The sequence below is a fragment of the Paroedura picta genome, chromosome 11, assembly GCF_049243985.1.
Source record: "Paroedura picta isolate Pp20150507F chromosome 11, Ppicta_v3.0, whole genome shotgun sequence".
NCBI lineage: Eukaryota > Metazoa > Chordata > Lepidosauria > Squamata > Gekkonidae > Paroedura > Paroedura picta.
Window position 1 is genome coordinate 18,590,064 of NC_135379.1, and position 23,283 is coordinate 18,613,346.

Sequence of the window (23,283 nt, forward strand, 5' to 3'; positions counted from 1 at the left end):
AGTAATGAGGGAATCCTTCTGGGTATTTGAGATTCTGTAGAACAGGACCAACCAAGGATGAATTCAATTCATACTTCATCTGTGAGGTTCTTAAGGCTTCTCTTGACATTAGAGAAAAGATGATTTTCTCTTCATATTGCAGAGTATTGCATGTGAGAGCTTTAGGGTCATTCTTTGTTGCCCTGCACTGATAGTTTCATGATTCAGAGAGTGAAAAATTCCTTTGCTGCACATATAAACTACAGATCTGTTTTATTTGTTTGTCTTGTTCTTCAGGAAGTGTTTGAATAAGAAAGCAATTAAAAATATAAAGATATACGAAACAACGTAAAACCAAGAAAGTAAACGAAAAGCAGGGTGGGGGAAAACAGATCAACGGGAGGCTAAAAGCATAAATGTACAATGTGACAGCACTAGGTTGTTAATCAAATGCCTGGGTTTAAATAAAAAGGTGTGGTATTGATATAAAAACTGGACAAGATGCCAGGTGCCACTTCTTGCTGTGGGAATTACATTCCATAGTTAAGGTGCCAGTACAAAAAAAGGACCTGCATTTGGCGGCCATTCACTTCACTTCAGAGGGTGGGTGTGTGTAGAGTAGGTTTTTTGCTACTGATCTTCACCAGTATCATACGTACACAGCAGTTTGGTGGTTAAAAGTTCTCAGTTGATTGTTCCTTTTTGCATATTTATTTGCAGAAGGGGGTGTATATGGAAATTATTGCTCTATAGGAACTACTGTTGCACTTAAAACCTGTATGATGTTTTAATTATTGCCTTAATACCTTCTTTTGCAAGGCTACAAAAACATCAGGTCTGAGACCTATGGAACGAAAAGATATTAAATCTGTACAAGAATTGGTTAACAATTATTTGAAGCAATTTAATCTTGCTCCTGTAATGGATGAAGAAGAGGTGGCCCATTGGTTCCTGCCTCAGGATCATATTATTGACACATTTGTTGTAGAGGTAAGAGAGGTACTTGCCACTTGCCATATACTCCTTTGGTGCCCCTTAAGCCTGGAATTATGTTCCAGAATCCCTACATTGTGTGTTCTCTTTCTGCCCCGTCTCTTGCTTTAAGTCCTTCTTCATGAATGAAATGAAACATTCCATAGATATATGTAATGCATGTCTTGACCTAGCCTAGTCTGTCTGTTTTCTTTCACCTACTTGCCAAACTGCATCTGAGCAAGGACTTGTCTTTTTCATTTATCCTGTCAAGTACCCTGTAATAGGGTTGTCATCCCCCCCAGGTGGGGCCTGGAGTACCCCCAGAATTAGAGCTGATCTCCATATGACAGAGATCAGTTCCCCAGGAGGAAAAGGCAGCTTTGGAAAGCAGAGGTGTCAAACTCATTTGTTAGGCGGGCCAGATCTGACATAAATGTCACTTTGTCGGGCTGGGCCATATAATGTAACACCAGGCAACCCCACTGAACAATGTCATTTTTTGTCAAAATACAAACAAAAGCAATTGACTCAAAGCAGTAAACGTATTTATTTTATTGGGGAACCCACAAAACCCCCAGAAAATGTATTTAATCATATGCAGGACATGTTTTTTTTCCCAAGGGATACCATGAAAGGGGGGAGTATCTTACATTTCCATAAAATGTTACTTTTTGTATATATAGCCCTTTTGAACTTCACTCCCTTATGAGGATAGGACGTCTTTCTCCGCAGAGTAGAATGCACACCACAGCCCACTTGCCTCCCGGTCATGCACTGGCCCTCCTCTTCCCTGGTGGCCCCATCTCTTCATTGGGTAATGGCCACTCGGCATGTAGATTCTTCCCACCCCCCTAATGGTCTCCATTTGAAAAAAAAACATGTAGTGTAGTGGCTCCACCAATCCTCACTAGGTGAGAGAGAGAAAAGCACCACACCACCTCTTTCCCCACCTTTACTACAATCCCCGCACATTATTTTACCTCAGCCTCATAGTCCCATCTGCTAGCCATTTCTAATTCTGGACAACTTTGACCACACCCACCTCACTGTGTGCACCTGATCTCCAGCAGCCTCAAGCTGGCTCATTGGAAGGCAGGAGTGGGGTGGTTGAGGGGGAGGAACTTGCCTTCCAACCAGTGACAGCTAATGGAGCGTTCCAGATAATCTTGCAGGATAATAAACGCTCATGAGCGTTTTTTACTTCCCCAGAATTCCAATGGTGTTTTAACTGACTTCCTGAGTTTCTATACATTACCGTCGACAGTCATGCACCATCCTGTCCATAAAAGCCTCAAAGCCGCCTACTCCTTCTACAACGTTCATACAGAGACCCCTCTTTTGGATCTAATGAACGATGCACTCATTATAGCAAAAATGGTGAGTAGCTCAGTTCTGGGTATTCTGTATTGTTCCGTGTGACGAAGGAAAACAGAGTTTGGGTTCAAGTTCTTTTTCATCCAGAAGAGTCTGGGTGGGTGGCAGAATTGTCCTCTTTTCATGTTTGGTCTTCTGGTACAGCTCAGATATTGATCCTGAAGAGAACAGGGCAGCTTCTGCTGGGCGAACAGAGTTCCATGTTCATGCCTGAGCCCCAAGGGAGTTTCAGGTAGCTATGAACCAAAGATGTACAGCTGTGTTTTGGGTTGTCCCCCCCCCCCCCCCCGTGGAAGTAGCAAAATATGCCAATATGGAGACCCACGGAAGCTGGCTTTCAGTGTCCCAGTTTAATAGAACCTCCGTAGCAGTCACAGGTGACCAAAGTTAATATAAGACTGGCTCATTGCTCGACCTTGATTAGAAGCAAGTTTTGCATAAACTACTTTGGCTTCTGATGGATTACAGTGGCAGTGCAGAAGATATAAATATCCACTCTTTTTTGTCTCTAACAGAGTAGGGGGTAAGAGAGAATGTGTCTGTGACGGTGATAGCAGTTTCTGAGTGATGGTATTCTCTGTTTAAAAAATGTTTTTAAATATTGTGCACGAGACATGCATGCTAATACTTGGCTAATATTGTGATATTGTGACAGGGCATCTGTTGTGGAGAGAGGAATGGAAAGGTGTTTGCAAGCTGCTTTGGGACTCCTTTGGATACTGAAAAAGGGGGTATAAAAAATCCGCTCTTCTACTCCACGGTGCCTGTTGTGGGGACAAGGGAAGGCACTTGTAAGCTACTTTGAGACTCCTCAGAGTGGAGAAAATGGGGTATATAGGAAAAAAATCCTCCCCTTGTGTCCAGTCTGGCTCCCACAGTGGTGCTAATTTGCTCCCTAGTTGCTGACTTGGAGTAGAATTAGAGTTGTGACAGATGATGTGACTATGTAGAATATGTAGCAGAAAAATTACTTGCATATCAAGTACACTGCCTGTTTAAAAAGTGTGACAATTTCTTTAAGAGTAAAAATAAAGAATTATGATATCTTAAAGATTAACAGGTCTATTGAAGCTTGAGGAGCCAAAGCCTTATTTCCACATGTGATCTTTCTTCATCCATTGCAGAAGAGGTCCTTGGATTCAGACAGTGTTCCTCTAGCATTAGGCACCCTTCACCTGGTCTTGCATGGTCCGAAGTGCCTGTTGTTGGAAGAACACACTGCAGTGGACAGAAAAGGTCATTGCACAATGGAAAGGAGGCTTTTGTGTTAAAATGTCTACATCTACTTCAATCCTTCTGTATTCCAAAAAGTAGGTACCACCTCTTAAAATGTTTGCTGCAGTTGTAGCAACATGACACTCAGAGGTAGTCCCAAGCAAAAACTCCAGATTGTGATTGTAAGTACCATCAAGTCACCACTTACTTATGGCAACCCCAGCAAGAAGCAGAGTTGGCTTGCAATTCACTTCCCATGCAGTCTTCCTTTGGTGGTCTCCTGTCCAAATTGGTGCTCTGCTCAGCTTCTGAGATCTGATGAGATTGAGCTATTCCACTCCACATCCAGCTGCTGGGCTCAGAAGAACAGCAGGGGCCCTTCCAAGTATTCATCTTCAGTTGTTTCTTCCTAATTTGACATTTGTGAAATGACCAGTTTGTACTATACTTTTCCCCCAGCATGGATGTAATTTTAATTAAATCAAAGCCTACTCACATGTACTACTTAGACACTCAATCTGTCTCCATGCGGTGTTTCTTGTTTGACACTCCCTGGCATTTGGACTCTAGACTTTAAGTGACGGTTTGGTAATATTTAATTAAGAAAATGTCTCACTATTGTCATCCAAAACTGATTTGGTTAGCCTGACTCATACAAGTCTAAGCATGCTAAACCTCACACGTGTTTTCCTTGCTGTTTGTTTTTAGGAACTTATTTTCAGGTGGAAAAGTTGCAGTGTGGGGTTGGATTGGGCTTCCCAAGGTTACATACACTGATTATGCTTCATGCAGTACTAATTTGGTATAGTATCTAATGCAGGGGTGGGCAAACTGGCCCTCCAGATGTCCATGGACTACATGGACATCAGGAGGGCCACAGTTTGCCCAACCCTGATCTAATGCACTAATGATGAGCCTAGATATAGTCCCTCCTCCCCTATTCCATATCAAAGTGAATGAGAACTACTGGTGAGCTATAAATGCGACTTCGTATGGGGAAGAGGCATGGATGCACTTTCCGAACAGAATGCTTAAGGGATGGTGGGATGATACTGCAAGTACACAATGGGTGTTATTTGACTGAAACTTCATTTGAAAAAACCTTTTAAAATTTCTCTTACATTGCCAGAAAGGATTTGATGTGTTCAATGCTCTAGACTTGATGGAAAACAAAGCATTCCTGGAAAAACTGAAATTTGGTATTGGAGATGGAAACTTGCAGTATTATTTGTACAACTGGAGGTGTCCTGGCATGGAGTCTGAAAAGGTAACACAGTGATCATTACACAGTTCATTGCTATCAATTGTAGGAACAGAGTTCCCAGCTGCTTCATAAATGACTTTTTTTTTAAGCCCCATCAAGCATCTCTAGGACCGTTTACGCACTGGAGGTTTCATGCCAGGCTGTGGGCTGGAGTTTTAGTCATGGCAGGTTGCCTCACCTCTTCCTGCACCCACACAGGGGACCATTTGGCCCGGTGCGCCTCATCCGCCCCCAATTGTGCTCCTGCATGGGAGCTGGGGCAGTGAAGTTCCCAGTGCGTAAAAGTCTAGCAGGAGCTAAGGCCAACAAGGGTTTAGAAGCCCGAACTCAGCTTACTTACAAAGCTTTATTTGCACTAACCAGCGTGTAACTTTTTTCTAGGTTGGTCTTGTATTACAATGAGGAGGAAGGACATTTGTATTTATAGTACCGGGGAGGACTCACCTGAGCTGCTGGAAGCTGCGTGGAATGGAAGTTTTTTGATCAGTGCTGTTCAAAGGGAGCAGAAGCACAATGCCTAATAAACTCAAGAAACCCACTGAACCTTGGGGGTGTGCAGGGGGGAAAGAAGAAATCCATGCGTGTCTAATCCTTGCACACCTCCAGCTCTGACCGGAAAAGCTCACAACCCCTTTATTGTTTGTCAATGAAAAGAAATAAAGCACATTTGTTTAATTTTCAATGCTCAGCTCGCATCTTGATGAAAAAGAATTCTCTTCTTCTTCCCCCTCTCCCCACGTATAAGACTGACTGTTGGGGTTGGGGTCTGTACAAAAACTTAACTGCAGTGGGTGAAACAGAATACAAAAAATCTTTACTGTTTATGTGACTGAACTGCTGCATTTCTATTTATTAAGTGGTAGTGTGCGTTTGTCAATGTAACAAAAATGAAGGAGCCAATTTAAGTATTTCTGCTTATTTCCATCACATGGATGTCATAGTTGAAGGGATAAAAACCTGGAGAAGTATGACTGTTTGTTAGGAAACATGGGAGTTTTGGATGTCTTTTGTAATTCTGGAGTGATACAGAAATGAGCTGGTTTGACTGGTGCATTGATTTCTCCATCAGCAAAGCTGCCAAATCAATTTTTAAAAATTACAGATTTGTACTAGGATCTTTAGTAGATCACTGACTTGATTCAATAGCCTTGTAGGTGTTATGTTGCCTGGATGATCATCTATTATCTTGCAATCTGAGGGAAAAAACCCTTTAACCTCTTTGGTACTACGTTAAGAACAGCCTGTACATAAAAACAAAAGAATTTTAATATTATCAGGATGTTAAGATTGTGAATGTTTTCAAGGCTTTTGCAAAATTGCACATTCCTTTTGTCTACTTGCTTTTTTAAATAATGTCCATAATTTTAAACTGGGTATGTTGTGTAAATAAAAGTGTTGCTAGTAGTTGTAAGATCCAGAGTTTTGGGGGCTTAAGTGTCCCTTGAACCAGGAAAAATACACACACATTATCTCAAATGCCCTGTTTTGGGTGGTGCTGGTCTTTATCAATATGCAACAATGCCTTTCTATTCAGTCCATCCCAATCTTAGCAGTACAGCCCAAATTAGACTAAGATGAAGCATTTTGTTTGCAGCCTGCAACTTGCAACAATCTACTGACTCCAAAAGACCATCATCAGCATGTAGGCATTGCCTACTTAAAGGTCCAATGCTTCCTTTCCATCACCTTTTCTTTTGGTGGGGAGAGGTTTCAATGGGTTTGTACACATTTAGAGTATGGGGACTCATTCACAAAATCTACTTAACTGTAACAACTTCAGCCTGGTTCAACTATTCTTTTTAAAGATGTTTACTTATGAACAAGGCATGTGAAAGTCACTCAAATTAGTGATTCAAGTACAAATTTACTGCAAGAAAAAGAGTTGAAAAGCAACAACTAAGGTAGGGTTGTGAGCATCCTGCATAGTGCAGGGGGTTGGACTAGATGACCCATGAGGTCCCTTCCAACTCTATGATTGTGTGTGTGTGTGACTGAGAGGGAATCAGAGCTCCATGCTAGACTTCTCAATTATTAGCTGTTATTATCTGTTGTTCCCACTAGACCTGTAACCACATCTGGATGGTAGGAAGCCTGCCAGCTGTTCCAGATTGGTACCAATGTGGACCGATCTATGGTGTCCTCAGTTTGTCTCTTACCTGGAAAGGTTAAAGATGGGAACATCTGACTTTCCCACAACCCTTAAAACAATGTAAGCCAGTGTATATACAGATTGTCTTTCATCTGCTTATATCGGTAGTATTTAATTATAGCTACTGTGAATGATTCTGTTCCTAGGTCTCTCCCTACAACTGCCTGTTACTTTTTAATGGTTATAATACAGCAGTTCACTGAGCCACATTTACTCTGAACAGCTGTTCAAGTTGCTACCACTTTGGCTGCAGATGAGTTCTTAGATTTCAACAGCATATTGTTACTCTGACCTGGGGGGGGGGGGGCGGCGTTCTTTCAGTCTGTTCAGGAAATCTTTTTCTAGCATGGGATCTGTGGACATCATGCATCTAAAGGTCCACATCTTAAATACTTATTTCTTGCAAGTATTAGGACTGGTTGGTATGCGACAGAAAACATTTCCTATATTAAAAAAAAATCCCGCACCCAAGACTCAATTGTGCATGTATTATTTGACCACTGACACAATTGTCCAATAGAATATTAAAAGGAAAAAAACATTATATGCAGTCTGGTTTGCGGATGTTTGTGATTCCCACATTAACAGATGCCTAGCTATGGAGTCTGTTCTCAGCACAAATACATGTTTGAATAAATGTATCATTTTCTTACTACTGTTTTGAAGAATGACCTTGAATTTAAGTGGCTTTATTCCAAGAACTAGGTTTTCCTCTGTTGATGTGTACTAGAGCACCAGTTCATTCATTGAAAGGTCAACGGAAGTCAAAGAACTTGTAAAAAAAAAAAAGAGTCTGTGAGCCTACTAAATATTTATTACAATACTTGTATTGTACATAGAAAGCAGCCAGCCGGAAAGAGCTTCCTTACTTAATGACTGCATTCTGCTTAGACAAAGGGGAGATAGGTTTAAAATGTCCAGATTTCCCCCTCCAGCTTCAATTCCCTGTATCAATCCTGATGGGGATAGGAGACAACAGCATACAAGAGACCCTGGTTGAACCTTATTTGCGAGGTGCTCCAAATGTGGGTTGTACTTCATGCAGATTTAAATCCAGATGTATACAAGACTAAATTACTCCAGTATATTATTTCGAAATCCGTTTTTTAGTTTTGGGGAGCTTTCTTCTCTTGTTTGGGTTGGGAATGATTTTTTTAACTTTGAGGGCTTGCAACGTCATTGTTGGGGAGGGACGCTGACTGCTGTTGGGTCTCTTCTGCTTGTGGCTTGAAGCAACCTCTCCAGGTTCTGGCTGAGTCCGCTCACCAGCCTGCAAATCCTTTAGCGGGCCGTCCTCACTGACGGGAGCGGGTTCAGTTCCGTGCTGAAGCCATGGCACACCCAAGCTAGGGATCCGTGGAGTGATTGCTTCGGCCACTTTGGCAAAGGCATCAGTGCTCCGTTTAAACCCGAGGGCGAGGACGGACGTTAACCCCAGAACTGGTGCCAGCCTTTCACTGAGGCGGGGAACCTGACAGGCGGGGACGGCCCGACTTGCACTGAGCAGAATAAGGTGGGATGTGATCATGGCAGGTTTGGCAGATTTACACACCAGCACTAGGAGGAGTTCATTTTTTTCCAAAGCTCGGGTTACTTCATTGATCCCAATGGCAAGTTGGCCTCTGATGCTCACATCCGTCCAGCCACATGCTTTGACATCTTCCGTTTCGTTTTTCTCCGGAGCTTCGCTGGAACCAGCCTGCCGGTGCTCCTTATCTTGCTTTTTTGATACCGAGGGTTTTTTCTTCTTCCGAAACTCTATCTTTTTAAGTCCAACCTGTTTCATAACATCTTCCAAGGCCTCCAGTATGAAATGCATATCTGTTCCGTCCAAGAGGCTCCACTGAAGGGCATAAGGGCTATTTAAAGATGTCTTCGCAGAAATTTGCTTTGATTTCCGGGCTGATCCTTTCCCTCCTTGAGCAGCCATGATGTCCTATTTGACAGCTGAGCTGTAAATGATAAAAGGCAATCAATCCTTTGAAACCCAGTCAGAGAACTAGAACATCTAGACATGTACAATTGGATTCCTACCCCTTCACACATTTTTTTTTTTGAATTTGCTTTCTTGGTGCACTAGAAATAGCTGTGAAGCCAGTGTGGTGATTCTGGACAGACCACCTAAGAAGAACAAGATTTTTGTACCCCACTTTTTACTATCTGAAGGAGTCTCAAAGTGGCTCACAACTGCCTTCTCTTCCTCTCCCCACAAGCAGCCTATGATGCTCAGAGAGCTCTGAAAGAACTCTGAGTGGACCAAGGTCACCCAGCTGGCTGCATGTGGAGGAATGGGGAATCAAGCCCAGTTCCTCCAGATTAGAGTCTACCCTCTTAACCACCACACCAAGCTGGCCCTCGAACAAGTTTATACATTGGCTAAGAGTAAACTATGCCTGCAGCATTGTGTTTTTAAGCACTGAACCAGGACCATTGTGTCTTGCCCCCTTTTGTAGTTTTGGTGTGCTCTTGCTGGTTGGCTAGCTACCTTGGGTTGGAAGAAAGCAAGTGGAATATAAATATTGAACAAGACCATGCCTTGAGCTGCTGGAGAGCCACTGCCAGTCAGATTAGAGGATACTGAGCTGGACAGACCAATGGTCTGATTCGGGATAAGAGAGCCAAAGTTATTTCTAAGGGGGCAGGAACTGCACCACTGAGGACTGTGGGGGTGGTGGGAGGGGAATTGCATTCCACAGAGCTTCCCTATGTGAAAAGATCCCTGCAAACAGAAAACCAACACAAAGAAAAGGGGGTCTTTGCTGGGCTAGACTTCTTTCTTGCATGGAGGGGTTATTTGTTTTTAACAGGAAGGAATACTCAAAGCTGGCATTGACCTCCAGCTGTTTCAGACAGTCTGTTGTGCGACCTCAGGCCTCCTCCTTCTGCCTGCTCTTACTCTGTGGAGCAGCCCACCATGCCCAGGCCATAGGAACAACTGATACAGCTGGAAAAGTACTTAACGTTTGCACAGCACAGTGTGTGCCCAGGATAATTTCAATGGTCCACTCCATAGCAGCTCCACGCACACCACTAACAGGCCAAAGCAATGCCCACCTGGGTGTGCAAACAATGCAGGCACACTGGCTGTTGGAACAGTTTTAAGTGACACGCCATAGGATGGGGACCGGGCTAGGTCAGTAAAAAGCTCTGTCCCGGGGCCAGTTTGAAGCCTCATTTCGATGGGATTCTCTAGGGCGCGTATTTCCGTTCCCCGGCGCCTTGTCTTAATGAGGCTGTTACCCAGGCAAAGCAGCCATCCGTGCGCCCCTGGCATGCCAACCTCCGGTCCTGCGGCTGCACTTCCCACCGCAGCCCTCGGCAGGCGCCGCGGAAGCAGGGAAGCTCCCTCGCCTACAGCTCCGTTTCAGACGCGACGGCGGTAGCCGAACCGGTCGAGCAACTTCGCCGGGGCTCAGCCCGAGCCTCCTGCAATGCAAGCGAGGCACCAAGGCGCGCCTCCCGGGCGGGCCGGCCAGCCGCAAGCGAAGGATCCCGGGGCGGGGAAGTACGGCTGCCACGGAGGCTCGGCAAGCGGCTTCCCGTCCTCTCCCCGCAACAGGCAGCTCGCGAGGCTGGCGGCGCCGAGAGAGCTCCGCGAGAACTGTACCTGACCCAAGGCTACCCACCTGGCTGCACGTGGGGAATCGAACCCGGCTCTCCAGCCTGGAGGGCACCGCTCTTCGCCGCTCCGCCACGCCGGCCACCCTGGAAGGCTCCTTGGGCTCACAAACCGTGCCGGGAAAAGGAGCCCAGGAAAAGGAGCTCCTCCCGCGCCCTAGACGGGGTCCCCGCCGGCCACGCTTGCAGATGGCCTGGCCGCACAGCGCCTCCTCCGCCGGCAGAGCCCAGACGCGTCCGCGGGAAGAGGAGCACTCGTGCCCGCTGCCGGCTGAAGCGCCCTCCGCGCCGGTGGAAACGGAAGAGGCCGGGACATACGAGGCGGAACACGCACGCGCCATCCGGCCAAGAGAGAAACTGCCTCCCTCGTCCTCCAGATGGCGCTGCTCGCCAGCATGATGGTGATACCTCCGGAGTGCAGGCAAGGGTGCTTTTTTGCCAGTTCTTTGCAGAGGGCGCAGTTCTTTCCTTCTCCACACCTGGGAAAGCTTTACCTGTTGTATTTCTGCCTGTCATTCCAAAGCACCTAGTGCCACGGAGGGTGGATTTGAAAGGGGTGGCAAAGGGCAGGGACTGAAGGCAAGGGCTGTGGCCCATGTTTGTGTGGGGTTAGGGTGGAGACGGGCACTTTGGAGGGGAGATTTCAGCTGCATCACAAGGCACCGGGGCCCTTTTAGATAGAAAATCTGAGCCCGGGGAGTGGTCTGTGTTTATCTTTTGCATCCTGATACAAAACATTTGATACAAAACATTTGAGGGCAGGCTGGAGTTTTACAGGCAGCTGGGCGACTCACTTTTCACATCGCTCTTTGTATCCACTAACATAATAGACCCTTTGACACCTGACGTTTTGCTCCTGGAACTGCATTTATTTTCTTTTTTTTTTAATAACATGAGTATGGTTGTATGTTTTGCAAAGCATATGCAAAGGGTTTCCACATTACTTACAGCACAGTCCTATAATAAATTTCTAAAGTCTCCTCTCAGAACTGCATGGGTAGAATGTCTGCCTTCCTCCTTATGTATTCTTGTCCCTTTACACTGCATGTGTATGAGGAAATGAAACTTTTGAATCCACATTAGTAAAGGTCATGTAAAGCAGGGGTAGTCAACCTGTGATCCTCCAGATGTCCATGGCTGGCAGGGGCTCATGGGAATTGTAGTCCATGGACATCTGGAGGACCACAGGTTGACTACCCCTGATGTAAAGGACTGTGCAAGATTTGTAGCTGATGCAGTGCTGAGAGGACCAGTTAAGAGGAGAGGAAGGGAGAGACATTTACTCTGCCCGGAGCTCCTTGGAAGGGTTGGAACGTACAAGAGTAGTAAAGGGGACAGCTAGGTAAAATAACAAGGTTAGGGACCACCCCTCCTTCCTTGACTCGGGTTGCTCCTTCCTTGACTCTTATTGACTTATTGAGGTCCCTCTAAGAAGAACTATTAGTTCTCTCCCTTAAACAGCGTGTGTTCAGCTTTTCTGCATATTCGGACTCCGCCAACAGTAAGAAGGGTTGGATTGAAGCCCGTGTACTCAATAAAGAGGCCTGTGCCAATGAAATGTCATGCTGCTGCAAACACTCCTAAAGTGGTCTCCTTACCTGTTCAGAACACCTTTCCTGGAATGAAAACAAAAACTACCCTAGTATTAACCTTTAAGGCCATCTGTGGCTTGGGCCCTGCCTACCTGAGGGACCACTTGTTTGCCTGTGTCTCCCGCAGAGTTCTTTGTTCTGAGGGTGGGAATCTGCTTGTGGTCCCTGGCCTCAGAGAAGCATGCCTGGCCTCAACCCAGGCCAGGGCTTTTTTTGATCCTGGCCCCGACCTGGTGGAATGAGCTCTTGGAAGAGCTGAGGGCCCTGACAGAGCTGTCTCAGTGAGAGAGAGCTTTTGACCCATGGGCTGAACGGGGGTGGGGGTGGGGTGAGAGAGATTGGAACTCTTATCGACCACCATCTGACTAGTGGTGTTTTTAAGGGTTTTTATTGTGTTTTATTGGATTGTTGTAAACCACCGTGAAATTTTTTGCGAGTGGCAGTATACAAATGTAAAAATAAATAGATAAGATGGAATTGAGGCTGGGTTTTAAGGGCAACTGTTTAAGGGCAACTGTTTAAGGGCCAACGTTTTATGGGTTTTTCTGGTATTGGGATTTATGACTGTTTTAATGAGGTTTTAATCTGTTTTTCGTGTAACCCGGAGAGTGGTGAGATACAAGTCAAAATAATAAATAAACAAACAGCCAACGGGCTGTTTTTTCAACAACTCCAGATAGAACAGCTTCTGCTACTGCTTCAGCCTTCATTTCAGTCCATCCACAAATGCCAGTGAAACATAAAAATCTGAAGCGGTGAAGAAGATGAAAACAAAGCAGTCGTTTCCAGAAGGGTATCCAGCAAGTAAATCTTCCACTGTGGCCAAGGCTGCTCTTCAGGGATATCCCTGTGCTATTTTGTGCAGGTTGGGCTGCCAAAGATTACAGGACTGTTGCCTTACATTGCCTGCTTCTTGCACTCTCCAGCAAAAACAAGCCTAATGTTTTGAATTTTGCTGCAATTAACACCCTCTCTCCATAGGTCTGGCTTGCCTAAAGGGCTTTCTATCAGTACACAGATGGATCGTGAAGCAACCTGAAGTGAAGAAATTAATTCCTCCTGAGACCTCTGTGATTAGCAGGTGTTGAGCCTGCAGGCACTTTTGTAGGGCTGCCAGCTCTAGGTTGGGAAATACCAGGATACTTTGATGATAGAGCTGGGTGTGGGTGGGATTTGGGGCAGGGGTAGACCTCAGTTGAGTATAGGGCTATGGAAAGCGGCCATTTTCTCCAGGGGAACTGATATCTGCCACCTGGAGATGAGCAATAAAACCAGGGGATCCCCAGGTCCCACCTGGAGGCTGGCATCCCGACACTTTGGGAGTTTTGAGAAAGGTTAACAAACACCAGCACAAAATGGCTACCATGGGGTAAAGGTAAAGGTATCCCCTGTGCAAGCACCGAGTCATGTCTGACCCTTGGGGTGACGCCCTCTAGCGTTTTCATGGCAGACTCAATACGGGGTGGTTTGCCAGTGCCTTCCCCAGTCATTACCGTTTACCCCCCAGCAAGCTGGGTACTCATTTTACCGACCTCGGAAGGATGGAAGGCTGAGTCAACCTTGAGCCGGCTGCTGGGATTGAATTCCCAGCCTCATGGGCAAAGCTTTCAGACGGCTGCCTTACCACTCTGCGCCACAAGAGGCTCTACCATGGGGTATATTCAGTAATTTTGTTTCTCTGAGGTATGTGCCACTTAAATATTTATGAGCTTACCTTTTGGAGGAGAGTGCTATAACCCCCCCCCCCCAGTCCCCTTTCCTCTACAATGAAACATCCTGGGGGAAGTACCCCCTGGAAGCTATTCCATACTTTGTACTCACCCAAGCTTACTAACAAACTCTTAGATGTCATTTCTGCAAGTTCTTGTGCAAATGGGGCTTCTGATAGGAGAAGCTTGTTAAGGCAGGCACTACGGATTTCATCAGCTGTGCAAAATAGGTAGCATTCTGAGGGAGGGGCACATTTGAAGTCATTCTAAATATGGCAAGTTCTGGGGGGGGGTTCCCTGTTCAGAGAGGAGAAATAACCCACTGCTTCTCTTTTCTTGCCTCTCTCAGCTCTTCCCATCTTTACTGTCACTGGGGTCCCTCTGCCCCCCCCCTTCCCTTTTTGCTGCTGTGGCAAAAGTAGTTTCAATATCTGTAGTATTTAGGCCCCAGTTTGGTTTCAAATAAAACACAATCCCAAGATTCAGTAACTTCCTTATCCATTCATCCATCCATGGTTCCTCTATTTGTGAAACAGCCTGGGGGTGGAACGTGTCCAGCTGTCCAAGTTGGAATAGGGTCAATCAGGGTGCAGCCAGCCACGCTGATTGGCCATGCCCCTGCAGTTCCCACCCTCTGTCCCTGGACTCTAGTCTTTTTGCCTTGGTCCCTGGAGCCAGCAGCAAGGTCATGGTGGAGGGCCTCTTGGCCTGGCCCTGCTAACGAGCTGCCCAGCCCCCGCCCGCCCCACTTGATCCAGCTGCAAGCTGCGGCCCAAAGCCACCTTAAGCTGCCTGGCTGGGGGACAGGGGAGGGGACCCTTTCAAGGCCCCTTCTTAGGAACGGGCTTTGAAACTAGTAAGACAATAAATTAGCTATAGGGAGAACGAGCCCTCTGCCTCAACACAGCCGCGCTACTCGGTATAGGCGCTAGGTGGAGCTAAGCGAGCCGCGCCTAAGTCCCTCCTTCGTGCCTCGCACGATTCAAATGGCTGCGAAATTAAAATCGTGAACTTGCCGAGTGACAGAGCAAAGTCTGAGTTCAGTGGCACCTTTGAGACCAACAACGCTTCATTCTGGACTCGAGCTCTCTCAGGCCCCCTTCTGAAGCTTATATCCAGGCTGGAACTTCATTGGTCTTAAAGGTGCCACTAGACTCAAAGTTAGTTCTATCGCTTGAGACCAAGCCGGCTACCAAGCGACAAGTCCCGTTGAACACAGGCGGATTTATTTATTTCTCGGAGGGATGGAGCTGCAATCTGGAGGTGGGGGTGGGGGGGGAGGCATGAATAAGGATCCCAAGAAGGTTAGCAAAACATGGGAGGAGGGCATCCTTGCATTTATTATACGAAAATCTATTGCTTTGTAAACTGACCTCATAACCTGGAGCCAAAGGCACTTGCCTCCGACAATTGCAAGCCCGCCGGCTGGAACACGCATTGCCTCCAAGCTTCTTCCTAGCGCTGCTGTCGTCCCAGATGAGCGGCCGCCGGTGCATAGGCCGGGCTGCCAATCACCAGGATGTGCCCGGGGGCCGCCGGCAGCCATTGCTCGGCAAGCGGGAGCCGCGACAGCCTTCGGGGGCCCGAGCAACCCTGGGCATGACGTCAGAGCATCCCCGGCCCAATGAGAGCCCTGCTGCTGCCGGGGCCTATAAAAGGGGCTGCGAGGCGGCGGCGGCAATCTTCGCGCGGGCATGGCTCTCCAGGTGAGAGGGCGGCGGTGCGCGGGCTGAGCGCTGAGGAGAGGGGCGGGAGTTCGGTGGAGTGGCTGCAGTGGGGGGTGGGATCCAGCCGAGCCTAGCCTCCCGCTCTTCTCCAGGGCAGGTGGCATTCCCCCTGTATCTGATTTAATAAGGGGGGTATTTCTTTCCGCTGGCCACTTGGTGGTCGGGATGTGTCTTTGCGCGCGCGCGTTTGAAACCTGTGCAAAGGGATCCTGGAGGTGCCTCTTCTGCAGAAGGGTCGCTCCGCGGGTCTTGCGCCGATTCGTACGTTGTCCCTCCGGGACTCTCGAGAAGCCGCTGCAAGAGGGGCGGCGGGGCGAATGCGGGAAGGAGCTGCGCGGGGCTCCGGGGGCGCCGCTTGCTTTGCCTCTTGCGCCCCGTGCATAGGATCGCGCCCTTCAGGGGCTGCAGCGTGCCGGGGAAGTGCGGGGTCCGGCGCGAGGCGGCTGCTCCCCCGGTGTCCGCAGCAGTCCGATCTTCCACGAGCCGCACTGCGGTCGGGGATCTCTTTCTGGGGCCTGGGGTGGGGGCGCGTGGCGGGCGCTCGACCGCGCGCAGGAACGGGGCGAGCTGCAGTCCTTTGCTCCCGCCTGCAGCAATAGCGCCGCTGCGCCTATTTTGGGAAAGCGGGCAGCCTCTTTTCCCAGGAAGGCGAGTTGCTGCGCCTGGCCCCCTTGGCCGCCGGCCTCCTAAGGCAGGGGTCCTGCCTGCCTGCAAGCCCAGCCAAGTGCGCTCCCCAAATCTTTGCTGGGTCAGAGCTGTCCGGGTCGCGTGCATGGGACACCTGCAAGGGCCCCGGCGAGGTGCTTGGCAAAGCGGGGTGCCTCCTTGAGTCCTCCAGTTCTCCTTGGACAGTTGCCTGCCGGCGTCCACATTCTTGCCAACCTCAGCCTTTGCCCGCTCCTGTTGGCGTCAGCATCTGCAGGGAGAGGCTGGCAACGAGAGAGCGCTGCGGGTGCTGAAGGCAGCAGCTGGCTTCTTTTAATCCCTCGGATGCGTTCAGGATACCGCCAGTCACTGCCTGGCTGCTGGACTCCACAGCTGCCCATGCGGTGGTTGAATCCTCCACAGGGGGAATTGGAGATCCAAGCCTTTTGCCACCTGCACAAGTTCTTGTGGCTGTTTGTGGGGTGGTTGGCAGGGAGAGGGTCATAGTCAAGCCCAGCTGGACTCAAATTGAAATACGGCCATGAGCATTTCATCTGCGTTGAAAAGGATACAGCAGCATAATTATAGGAGGAAAACGGGGGTTAACGAAGAAGCAAATGGTACGGGAAACAAGTACAGAGATATCGGCAACTGTTCTGCCAGTTTGATCAACGAAGTTTGAAGCCTTCTTACAACTCAAGGGGCAGCCTTTGCTGTGTAGATTGGTGGAATAGATGCTGTTGCCCTTAAAAATACGCTGTATACCACTTTGAAGACGCTGTGCTTTAAATAGTATACAATTTCCCTGTATGTCACAGCCCTTCAGGTACTTGAAAAACATAGTGGTATGTCCCTTCAGTCTTTTTTCCCCAGGTAAAAAATATATGTATGTCTTCCCCCATTTTCCTCTCCAATGGGAACTCAAAGTGGCTTATAACATCTTGCCCCCCTTCTCCATGCATGCTTGCTGCTTTTAACCTTTTCCAGATGTTCCCCTGCACTGGGCTTCTTCTGCACTGCTGCATTCCAGAAATGACAATACAATGATGGGGCAATAGTGAAGTGCGTGGGATTTTTGGAAATTGTGGTAATTAAAGGTTATGAGGGTTCTGCCTTATAGTTGATAGCAATATAGTTGTTGTTTTAGTGCCTGGGGAACGGGAGAACTAAAATCATGTAAGCAGCAGCAGCTCCAAGCCAAAGGAAAACTTTCTAGATCTCAAAACATCACCTATGAGGTTCTTTGCCAAGAGGGATAGTAAACTCCATAGAGTTTACTAGAAAGAGCCACAAGGAAAAGGCTAGGGTCCAAAGAATATTGGAGCTAACTCTACATGGCCAAGGGACCTGTGGACTTGGTTATCTCAGACAGCCCTGCAGTAAATCACTTTTGAAGCCAGGAGAATTTACAGAATCAGTTCCTGATATGGAAACGAGAGCCTGCTGTTCAAGAAAACACTATCAGAAACCACCAGCCCTGGTTGTAGCCTTGGCTGTGCCTAGGGAAGCTCTCTGAGTCAGTGCTGCACATTTGTAATAAACTTTTCTAAAAATAGGTTTTAACCATTGCATACCAGCAGGATTGGGAAAATGGCTGCCTTCTCTGGAAGAATATACTGAAATCTTCTGGTGTGGACCTCCTTGTCCGTCTAAAAATATTGTACAAAGTTCAATTATTATATATGTTAAATTATTGATAATTATACTTTTCATTAAAAGTAGTGAAAACACGCTGAGCTGCAAGGAAGAGTAAGCGTCAAAAAACACAGCGCATTTGGCAAGGAGGAGTTAGCGTTAAGTTTAGTATCGTATCAGTGGGATCAACAAGAAATGGGGAGAAAAATGAGAGCATGAATGAGCCATGGCATTATGGTCACACATAGTGGGAAAAGAGGACGGTGGGTCCCAGACTGTAGAACAAGTCTGTACTCTGTCCTGAACAACAGTAGCCGATTGTTCCATTTCAATGCTGTATTGTGCTTGGCAGCCGAAGGGGACTTCTAATGGTGGACGGTTGGGTGTCTCTGTGTTACCATGAACAAGCTGGACGGAGCCTGGATCTGGACACTGGCCAGTTTGGAAAGCTTCATATTGAACTGGCAGATTATTGCTTGATGCTGTACATGCTGTCATTGAGTCATGAAGAAAGATCCTGTCTTTCTCGGTGTCTATGGGACCGTTTATGCACTGGAGGTTTCATGCTGGGATGGAGGCTGGAGTTTTAGTCATGGCTGGTTGCCCCACCTCTTCCTGCACCCACATGGGGGAGCATTTGGCCCGGTACACCTCATCTGCCTCTGATTTGTGCTCCTGCATGGGAGCTGGGGCAGTGAAGTTCCCAGTGCATAATTGGTCTTGGTGTCTTTTTTTACTGTTGTTCTCCAAGTGCAGGATAATTTAATGCTTCTGCCACCCCCACCCCAGTCAACAATACTAAAAATATTAAGCAATGTTGATGTTTTCCACACACGGAGAGGTGTATTTATTTTTTACTTGTAGTCTACCTTTCTCACTGGAACTCAAAGTAGTTTACATGATATAAAACAATACAACCGCTAGGATGAAGAGAGATGATCAATAATGTAACATGACTAGGGTTTCAGATATCTGAAATTGGATAACTTTATTTATTTATTTATTTTGACAGAGAGAGCAACTGATGAATACATGCTAACAGTATAGTCCTCGATCCCATTCCCTATATCCCTCTAGACAGCCAGTTTGGTGTAGTGGTTAGGAGTGCGGACTTCTAATCTGGCCATGCTGGGTTCGATTCTGCACTCCCCCACATTCAGCCAGCTGGGTGACCTTGGGCTCGCCACGGCACTGATAAAACTGTTCTGACTGAGCAGTGATATCAGGGCTCTCCCAGCCTCACCTACCTCACAGGGTGTCTGTTGTGGGGAAAGGAAAGGGAAGGCGACTGTAAGCCGCTTTGAGACTCCTTTGGGTAGAGAAAAGCGGCATATAAGAACCAACTCTTCTTCTTCTATCAAAACGACTTCCTGAGTCATTTTGTTATAATGCAGCCGACATAGTTGTCTTCAGACGAGGAAGTTTGGTTTCTGAGATAAGGACTTCAAGGTAGGGAACCCACCTAGGGATCTTCTTTATTGTTAACATGTGCCAAATAAGCTTTGGACTACAACTCATACTTCCTTGGAATCCAGCTGCCTCCATTACTTATTTACTACTTTTAACAGTAAAAACCCAATGAGATTGAAGCCCTTGGGCCAGAAACCTGGCGTTGGACCATGGCTCATTCAGTCTGAGTGATTGCCCAGCCCATGGGGAGACAAAGAAGTCAATCTACATCTAGAAAGCCATGCACATGCTGAGTGAAGATAGGGGCAACTTGGAAAGCTTCTTTTTTAACTTGGTATTTTTAAGGAATGAGCGAAATATTTAAGGTAATAGGGAGAAGTGTCACTGTCTCTATTTTTCTCTTTAGGCTGACTTTGAAAGTGCGGCAGAAAACGTACGGCAGTTAAAGGCCAGGCCGAGCGACGATGAACTGAGGGTGCTCTATGGCCTATACAAACAGTCTACTGTGGGAGACATCAATATCGGTAGGTTTGTAGACACTCCTTTGGCTTTTGTTGAAATCACCATGTTTCTGAGAGCTCAGAGCCCATCTACACATTAGAAAGTCTTCCCATTCATTGGAGAACAACGCAAAGACCTTCTGTCGGAAGTGGGAATGGGAGTTTCTGCCTCTCCTCCCCCCCCTCCTGCCCAATTGTGACCAAAGCAGGCAGGGTGAAGAGTTTCAGCCTCTTTTCCCACTGCTGGTTTTGCACTTGCAACCCAGCCAGCGGAGCCACCAGTTGCTCCATCGTTTAAAATCATATGATTTGTTTAAAATCATATGGTTGTCTGTGTGCCCAGTCAACCTCCCCAGTAAGCAGACTCCTGGTTGAAGCAATCTCTTTATTGCAAGGATTGGTAAAACAGGTACATGATGCTCTTTGCCAAAATTAAAGTTAAGCACAAGCCCATCTACCTATATGGCTGCTGCAAAGCCCACCTTTCAGGACCCCCTTTGGCACCAGAAAGCAGGTGCTATAGCTCTGCGTTCCCCCATGCAAGCTGCCCAAAGCAAAAGTGATAACATATACTGCCCAAAACTACCAAGAGTGTGGTCCCTGCCACCCAAGATCAAGATATAACCTAGAGGCACAGAGGAAGCTCTTTGGAAATTTACTGCAAGCCTTCTTGGGGTTGAAAAGTCAAAATTACAAAGTTCACAAGGCATTTCCCAGCTGCCCCTGTTCTTTGGTCAAGCACAGCTAAATGACAGCAAACAAATGACCAATAACACACAGGATAAACACAATGGATCAGAAAAACATCATGGCAAGAACATGTGACAAAGGATTTTATAGGGGTGCCAACTGCAGCTCTTCTAGGCACTTTGCAACATCTTGTTTCTCACAAAATCAGGACTGTAATGTAATCAGGACAAAAAATTCATCTTTTTGTATTGGCCGCTCCCTTGCCTTTTGTAACTTCCCTCATGGTTTTTTAGACTTTTATTACAGAACCGATTGTATATTGTTTTATATTGTGAATGCCATTATAGGTTTTGTAGTGTTGCAATCAGGACTATAATGTATAGACAAGCCTTCAGAGTTAACACAGAACTTGTACTCTTTCTTCTTCAGAATGTCCGGGAATGCTAGACTTGAAAGGCAAAGCCAAATGGGAAGCTTGGAACCTTAAGAAAGGTGTTTTTCTTAGACTTAGTATATAAACCTTATTCTGATTTAAATTGGTTTTTTTTATAGCAGGGCGACTAAAGAATTTTAAAAGCTGCATCTTCTTGCTTTACAGGTATGGCAAAGGAAGATGCCATGAAAGCTTACATTTCTAAAGCGAAGGAGCTGATACAGAAATATGGAATGTAGAATTCCTGCAATTGTGGAATTCCTACAATTATATTAACTCTTTAGTAGCTAACAAGTAGTTTGCAGGCAACAGCACTACTCACTTCACAGCCAACATAACTTTATTGTCAGAAATTCAGCTCTACAAGTTGTATGCCGGCTGTATTGGTTTACAATAAATTTTTATTTACTACTGGTTTTGGCATTAAAATATAGAAGAAGAAAAGAGGAGTTGGTTCTTATATGCCGCTTTTCTCTACCTGAAGGAGGCTCAAAGCAGCTTACATTTGCCTTCCCTTTTCACTACACCAAACTGGCTCTCTATTAAAAAATACAATTTTAATAGAATTTCACAGTTCAGGCTACTTAAAAATGGTCATGTTCCGTTTTGAAAGATGTGTTTACGTAATTTTTTCTTACTGTGATGAAATAATTCATGTCTTTGAGAGTGCTGGTGACGTTTGGTTACTGATGTCACTGGTAAGTTTTCATCAACTCTTTCAGAGCGTCCTGGGTTTCTTTGTGGGCTGGGTGTGCTCACGAAGCTAGGTTATAGTTCCAAAGCTGAATGTTTGAAACTTTTTCTCAACAAGGATTCTGGGAGAGCTTTATTGAAACAGCTAGAGTTGTTCATAAGCAGGAAATAGCCCTAGTAGTCACAGATCAAAGGCAGAAGGGGGGGGGGGGTTGATCCCTGAGCTCACTGGGTGGGGACACTGGCTGCAAGTTTCCCCTGCCACTTCCTCCCTTGAAGCCATAAAAGCTTATAAAGCCATGCATTAGGATATAGCTCATTGGCCTACCCTCACTTCTAATAAGGTACAATTCAAACTTTTAAAGAACGTATATTGCATTTAGAATACCCTTTCTCAACCTTTTTATCATTGAGAAACCCCTTATTCTTTCAGGCTTCGAGAAACCCCAGAATTTTATTGGGAAGCAGAGGTGTGTATACACCCACCTGGGGCCGTTCCCTGTCTCACCCCCTCCATGGCCCACCATTGGCCATTTGGGGAGGGGTGGGTAGATCAACATGACCATATATGGCCATCTCACATTTTAAATTTTTAACAAATGTGTATGTGTGTGTATATGTGTGTATGTATATATATGTATGTATGTATGTATGTATATGTATACGTATATGTATATATCAATTAACGCCCACTCATTGAGGAAATCTAGGGCCATCAGGGTTTCATGAAAACCTGGTTGAGAAAGCCTGACCTAGAAGATGATCAGTGCTCTACTCCCACTAGCTTAAGTCAAGCATCAGTACAATTATGTCTCATCACTGATGGAAGAGTACATGGATACCAGCTAGGGCTGCCAACTTCCTAGAGAACAACATGTTCTGTCCCTTTAAAAGAGCCATAATGGCATTTCATTTACAAGGTGATGTTATTTACCTTCCTGCCATGAAATACCTCAGCTGCCTATTTCCATGCATTAAACATCTTTGAAAAGGGCAGGAGATTTTTTTCCTGCAGGCATGTTGGCAACCCTGCAACTGATAGTGGATGGTTGGTGGCCTGAGAGGGGTTTCACTTTGGGATGACCACATACGTTCTGAGAAAGTTCATCAACTGGTGAATAGGAATATGTTTTGGCTACCCAGCCGTCTTGTACAGCCTACCTGCACCTGGAACTCTCCCTGTGAAGAGACAGAAAGGGCATGTATTCTGCTGCTGAATTCAAGATAAACGGTAATAAGGAAGAAAAGGCAAACAGCAAAGATAAAGACACTAACAGCAGAGGTGCAGACAGATTGTGTGACAAAAGACAAAAAAAGATATTCATTAACTTCTTGAGGAGTCTTTGCTATATAAGTTAAGCACATCCCACTACTGAGGGTATATTGCACAAGTATGACACATGGTTTTTGGCATGTCCCCTTCACATGTAAGCACAAATTCTTAGCCAACTTCATCCTGAGAGCCTGACGAAAAGGCATGAAATTGTTTTCAGGTGTTGAGCTGACATCCTTGAAGCTAAGCCAAGAATCAACCATGAACAAGTCGGGCAAGGTTTCATAATCTGTTAAGATCCGTGCGGCTGTGTGTATTCATGTCCTGGCTGCAGAGAATGAGCCACATGCAGGTTGAGAAGGTAATATTCTTAAGGGGGAGAAGTGTGAATGCGTCAAATCC

The 23,283-nt window shown here is 46.3% G+C and overlaps 3 protein-coding genes across 5 annotated transcripts in view; 2 read left to right on the forward strand and 1 right to left on the reverse strand.

The window, feature by feature from the left end:
* The window catches only part of NMT2 (N-myristoyltransferase 2), a 37,352-nt gene extending 29,744 nt beyond the window's left edge, over positions 1–7,608 (forward strand). For both annotated transcript variants that reach the window (XM_077304711.1, XM_077304712.1), the window contains exons 9-12: positions 799–969; positions 2,164–2,331; positions 4,673–4,810; positions 5,189–7,608. In XM_077304711.1, the coding sequence (XP_077160826.1) occupies positions 799–969; positions 2,164–2,331; positions 4,673–4,810; positions 5,189–5,209 (498 nt within the window). In that variant the 3' untranslated portion in view covers positions 5,210–7,608. The remainder of the gene's footprint in view (positions 1–798; positions 970–2,163; positions 2,332–4,672; positions 4,811–5,188) is intronic.
* A 142-nt stretch (positions 7,609–7,750) lies between these two features.
* On the reverse strand, positions 7,751–15,426 carry RPP38 (ribonuclease P/MRP subunit p38). 2 transcript variants are annotated; one of them, XM_077304714.1, is made up of 2 exons: positions 15,249–15,426; positions 7,751–8,908 (listed from the first exon to the last, which is right to left on the reverse strand). In XM_077304714.1, the coding sequence occupies exon 2, from the start codon at positions 8,884–8,886 to the stop codon at positions 8,044–8,046; it is 843 nt and encodes a 280-aa protein (XP_077160829.1). In that variant the 5' UTR covers positions 8,887–8,908; positions 15,249–15,426; the 3' UTR covers positions 7,751–8,043. The 2 variants fall into 2 exon arrangements, with proteins under 2 accessions (XP_077160829.1, XP_077160830.1); XM_077304715.1 differs by lacking the exon at positions 15,249–15,426 and adding an exon at positions 10,583–10,908.
* A 34-nt stretch (positions 15,427–15,460) lies between these two features.
* Positions 15,461–21,326, forward strand: ACBD7 (acyl-CoA binding domain containing 7). Its single transcript, XM_077304716.1, has 4 exons — positions 15,461–15,581; positions 19,699–19,816; positions 20,912–20,974; positions 21,081–21,326. Exons 1-4 carry the CDS (start codon positions 15,570–15,572, stop codon positions 21,152–21,154), a joined length of 267 nt encoding a protein of 88 aa, XP_077160831.1. The 5' UTR covers positions 15,461–15,569; the 3' UTR covers positions 21,155–21,326.
* Positions 21,327–23,283: the final 1,957 nt, after the last annotated feature.

What these genes read in the sequence shown, in the direction of transcription:
- RPP38 (XM_077304714.1), bottom strand. Translation starts at nt 8,886, where the DNA reads ATGGCTGCTCAAGGAGGGAAAGGATCAGCCCGGAAATCAAAGCAAATT.
- ACBD7 (XM_077304716.1), top strand. An exon ending in TGTGGGAGACATCAATATCG is followed by an intron (nt 19,817 to 20,911) that starts GTAGGTTTGTAG and finishes TTTCTTCTTCAG; the next exon opens with AATGTCCGGGAATGCTAGAC. An exon ending in AGCTTGGAACCTTAAGAAAG is followed by an intron (nt 20,975 to 21,080) that starts GTGTTTTTCTTA and finishes CTTGCTTTACAG; the next exon opens with GTATGGCAAAGGAAGATGCC.